This window comes from Protobothrops mucrosquamatus, unplaced genomic scaffold, assembly GCF_001527695.2.
Source record: "Protobothrops mucrosquamatus isolate PMUCROS unplaced genomic scaffold, P.Mucros_1.0 scaffold472, whole genome shotgun sequence".
NCBI classification, from domain to species: Eukaryota; Metazoa; Chordata; class Lepidosauria; order Squamata; family Viperidae; genus Protobothrops; species Protobothrops mucrosquamatus.
The window spans coordinates 506,051-510,071 of NW_015386793.1; the positions used below are offsets into that span (position 1 = coordinate 506,051).

Sequence of the window (4,021 nt, forward strand, 5' to 3'; positions counted from 1 at the left end):
TGATCCAGGCGGCTATAGAAAAATGATGCGAAGAAACAGAATGAACTTCTTTTCTTCTGTAAAGTGGGCGAAAGGGTCTAGCTTCTTGGAAAGATTGGTGTAGAACTTCAAAGCACTGATATGAACGTATGAGATTTTTCATGCTACTACAACAAGGTTGTACTGTATCTGAGCCCTGTACCCTCAAATTCAGCTTTCAGATGAGCCCTGAATATTCCGCTTTCAATAGTCACCAGAGAGGAAAGGGGCTTGGAAACAAAACCAATTCACATTATTTATTTAGCTTGTTAGTTAATTCGTTACATTTTTTTAGCCATCCAACTCCAATGGATTCATGGACTGTTTCACAATGAAGCCTGTTTCTAAATGTTTTCATTTTCTCTAGCCTAAAGTACATACTGATACTTTTTGCACAGGAATCTAGGTATTTTCACTATTCCTCTAGTGTCAAATCACATGTTTCTGGACCTCTAACTTCCATATGATTTACGGATATCTCCAGCCAATAATCCACATCCCCCAGGAATGCTTCAGGATGTTCCTTCTGAAACTTGATCCAGGAATTTACAAGCCATGTTGTCAGGCACATACTAGGTCCTGGTTGGTTCTCTGTATCACTATACGCTCTGTGCAGCACCATGCTGTCAAGCTGGACACATGACCATGGAAACACCCCCAGGAAACACCGTCTCTTTGCCTTAACAAATGGAGATGAGCAACATCACTTAAAGTCGGCCACAACTAGTGGGGGAAAACCTGCAGGGACACCTTTCTTCCCCAGAATTCACTGCATGCAAACATACGCTGTGCCCTCTTCCTTTCCAGTTCCCCCTTGAAGAAAACTTGCTACCCAGAACTAGAAGCAAAGCAATTTTCTTTTTGGCTCAATGTATAAGGAATAGAAAGAGAAAAAAGCAGAATATTTAGCCCACCCTGAATATAATTATTTATATTGGCTCTTCACATACCTGTTTTCTGTGAGAAAGGATTCCTTTGGAAACATGTATTTTTTCCTGGATATTTCAGGATCTTTGTTTCCTATCATCTTTTGAAGTATTTCCTCCTGCAGGCTGTGTCTAGATGCTTCCAATCCCTCCTCCAAATTTAGATGGGATGTTTCTGGCTTTTCTTTATGGAGGTGATTTATGGCTATTTGAAGCTACTTTTTCCACATACCTTAGATGCCGCAGGATTGCTGAAGCCCTTGCAGGTTTTTGAAGGATTGCTGAAGTGAGAGGCTTACTAAAGATCCTGGAATCCATTATATTCTCCACGCATCCTTCAGAATGTTGATTTCTTTAATGACTTTTCAAGCCATCTTAGGCTACTTTGAGATTTGCTTCAGAATTCAATAGATTTTGAATGGCTTGAACAGATGCTTCAAGCCATTCCGCTGGTGTCAAAGCACGTGTTTTTGGCCCTCTTACTTCCATGTATTTTAGGGATATCTCCAGCCAATTAGCCACATCCCCCAGGAATGCTTCAGGATGTTCTTTCTCAAACTTGATCCAGGAATTTACAAGCCATGTTCTCAGGGAGATACTAGGTCCTGCTTGGTAGGACTTTTCATTAAAGCTTTTACGACATTTTTGCAGCCACTGCAATACATTTCGCCTGGATTCTTTTGTGGTTTTAGTTTTTAAGTTCTGCAGACAGGCTTTAAGCCATTGTTTATTTAGTTCATGTCTGTCCCGATGACGCTTCATCTTCTCAAGAGGTTCTCGCGTGTTTTCTGCCGTTGTGCCATCCACAGTTCTTTGCCAGGAACTCATGAAGCATCTGTTGAAATCTCTACTGCTAGATGACCCCACCTGGTTCCTGTGTATCAATGGCAAGCTGTTCTTCCTTGGTGGTTTCTCTCTAGAAAAATCAAAAGGTTACATATGAATCTGTACCAAGTAAGAAATATTCTTAGTTATCAGTAATGGGAACTGCTTTGATTTCAGGAAACTCTTACTCCAAACGTATATCAATATTTTTGGGTGGTGGGGAGAGAGATGTTAAAGGACCTCTCCTATGCATACCTTTTGAAAAATCCCACTCACTTCCATAAGACTTACTTTTAGATTTGTATACGTAGGACTAAATGTGTAATGAGCCATAATTCATAAATTTTCAGTCTTTTAGTTTTGGTGTGGGAGGGGGATATTACTTTGAAAACTTGATCAATAACTGAAGAGTGTTACATGTAACATTTAGCTAATATTAAGTTACATTGTCCTAAAACATCCATTGAAAAGGCCTCCGGAGCCTGGATCGGGACACGCGGGGGCGCGAAAGCTTTCCCCGGCCTTAGATCCAGGCTGCAGTGCCCTGCAAAAGCCTTTGGGAGTCCAGATCAGGCGGTGGGTGGGCGTTAAAGCCTCCCACGGCTTTAGATCCGGGCCCCAGCAGCCTGGAAAAGGTCTCCGGAGCCCCAATCCAGCCTCTGGAGACACACAGAAGCGTTTTCCGGCTTCGGGTCTGTTCTCTGTTGCAGAGAACAGAGGCCTAAAGTACCATGAGATCACGAGAGATCAGTAGCGTGAGATCTCATCTCACTGATCTCGTGTGATCTTGCATTACTTTAGGCCTCCATTCTCTGCGAATGCAGTGAAGGCCTGGAGCAGCCAAGAAAGCGAAGGATCTCGATCTTCGCAGGATGAGTATTGAAGGGCTGGTGCCTAGGGAGACGCAGGCTGGGGTGGGGAGGGAGGGAATAACCAGAGTGAAAGTTGCAAAGCCACTGCGGTCACTTGTAAGGGCGAATGACTGCTGTGGTGCTGCAATATTCGTAATTAGTTCTGGGTGCACTATATTTTCGTTGTTAATGTAGTATACTGGCTTCTATTATACATTACATACCTCCAGACATCTTAATTCCTCTGTCTGGTCTGGAAGAACGGGGTGTTCAAAATTTTCTTTCTGAAATATTGAAAAAATACTCTATTTTAAAAAGACAAACTTATTGACAGTGATTAAAAACCCTATTTTATTTGTTAAAACAATTTTATCCGGGTTCTCGGTCACCTATCTTAGTAAGGCCCTTCTCCCCCAACTGCTCAGTTTGTCGGGACGACCAGCTGTTGGAAGTGTCCTTGTTGCGCCAAACCTCTCCCATGCGTAAATTATGTGGGCCACTGTGCTCTAAGGAACCTTCACTGCAGCAGAAATTTTATTGTAGCCTTCCTCAGATCTGTGCCTTGCAATAATCCTTTCTCTCAGCTCTATAGGTAGTTCCTTTGACTTCATGGCTTTTACTCTGCTACAAGTATGCATTGTCAGTTCTGAGGCCTTTCATAGAGAAGTGTGTACCTTTCCAAATCATGTCCAATCAATTTAATTAACCCCGGGTGGACTCCAATCAGGGTGTAGAAACATGTCAGCAACGATAAAGAGAAGTGGGAGGCACCGGGGTTAAATTTCAAATGTTGTTGCAAAGGGTCTGAATACTTATACCAATGTGATATTTCAGATTCAAAAATTATGAATTTCAACAACTGTAGAATCAGGCTGCCGCATAACAAAATTGACAAAAGTGAAGGAGGCCTGACTATTTCTGAATGCACTGTATTTTCATTGTTAATGTAGTGTACTGACTACAATAATACATTACATATCTTAAGATGTCTCACTTGCTTTCTTTCTTCTAGCTGAGGTAGTTTGATGTATTCTTCCTGAAATATTGACAAAATATTCTATTTTAAAAAGGCAACCCTACTGACCACAATTAAAGACCCCGTTTCTTTTCTAAAGCAATATTATTTGGGTTTGGGGTGATGTTTAAAAAAGCTTTAAAAAATCATGTCCAATAAATTTAATTAACCATAGGTGGACTCCAATTTACAGACATTTCTTTAATTCTGTTTTCACTTTGTCATTATGGGGTACTGAGTGTAGATTAATAAGAAAAAAAAATGAATTTCAACAAATGTAGAATTAGGCTGCTGCGTAACAAAATTGACAAAAGCGGAAGTGTTAATATTTCTGAGTGCACTATATTTTCATTGTTAATGTAGTATATTGTCTGCAATTATACATT

At 40.8% G+C, this 4,021-nt stretch overlaps 1 protein-coding gene across 1 annotated transcript in view; it reads right to left on the reverse strand.

Annotated features, from left to right (window-relative positions):
- The window catches only part of NIBAN1 (niban apoptosis regulator 1), an 88,034-nt gene extending 87,394 nt beyond the window's left edge, over positions 1–640 (reverse strand). The window contains exon 1 of the mRNA XM_029284262.1: positions 491–640. Within this exon, the coding sequence (XP_029140095.1) occupies positions 491–640 (150 nt within the window). The remainder of the gene's footprint in view (positions 1–490) is intronic.
- Between the last annotated feature and the right edge of the window lie 3,381 nt (positions 641–4,021).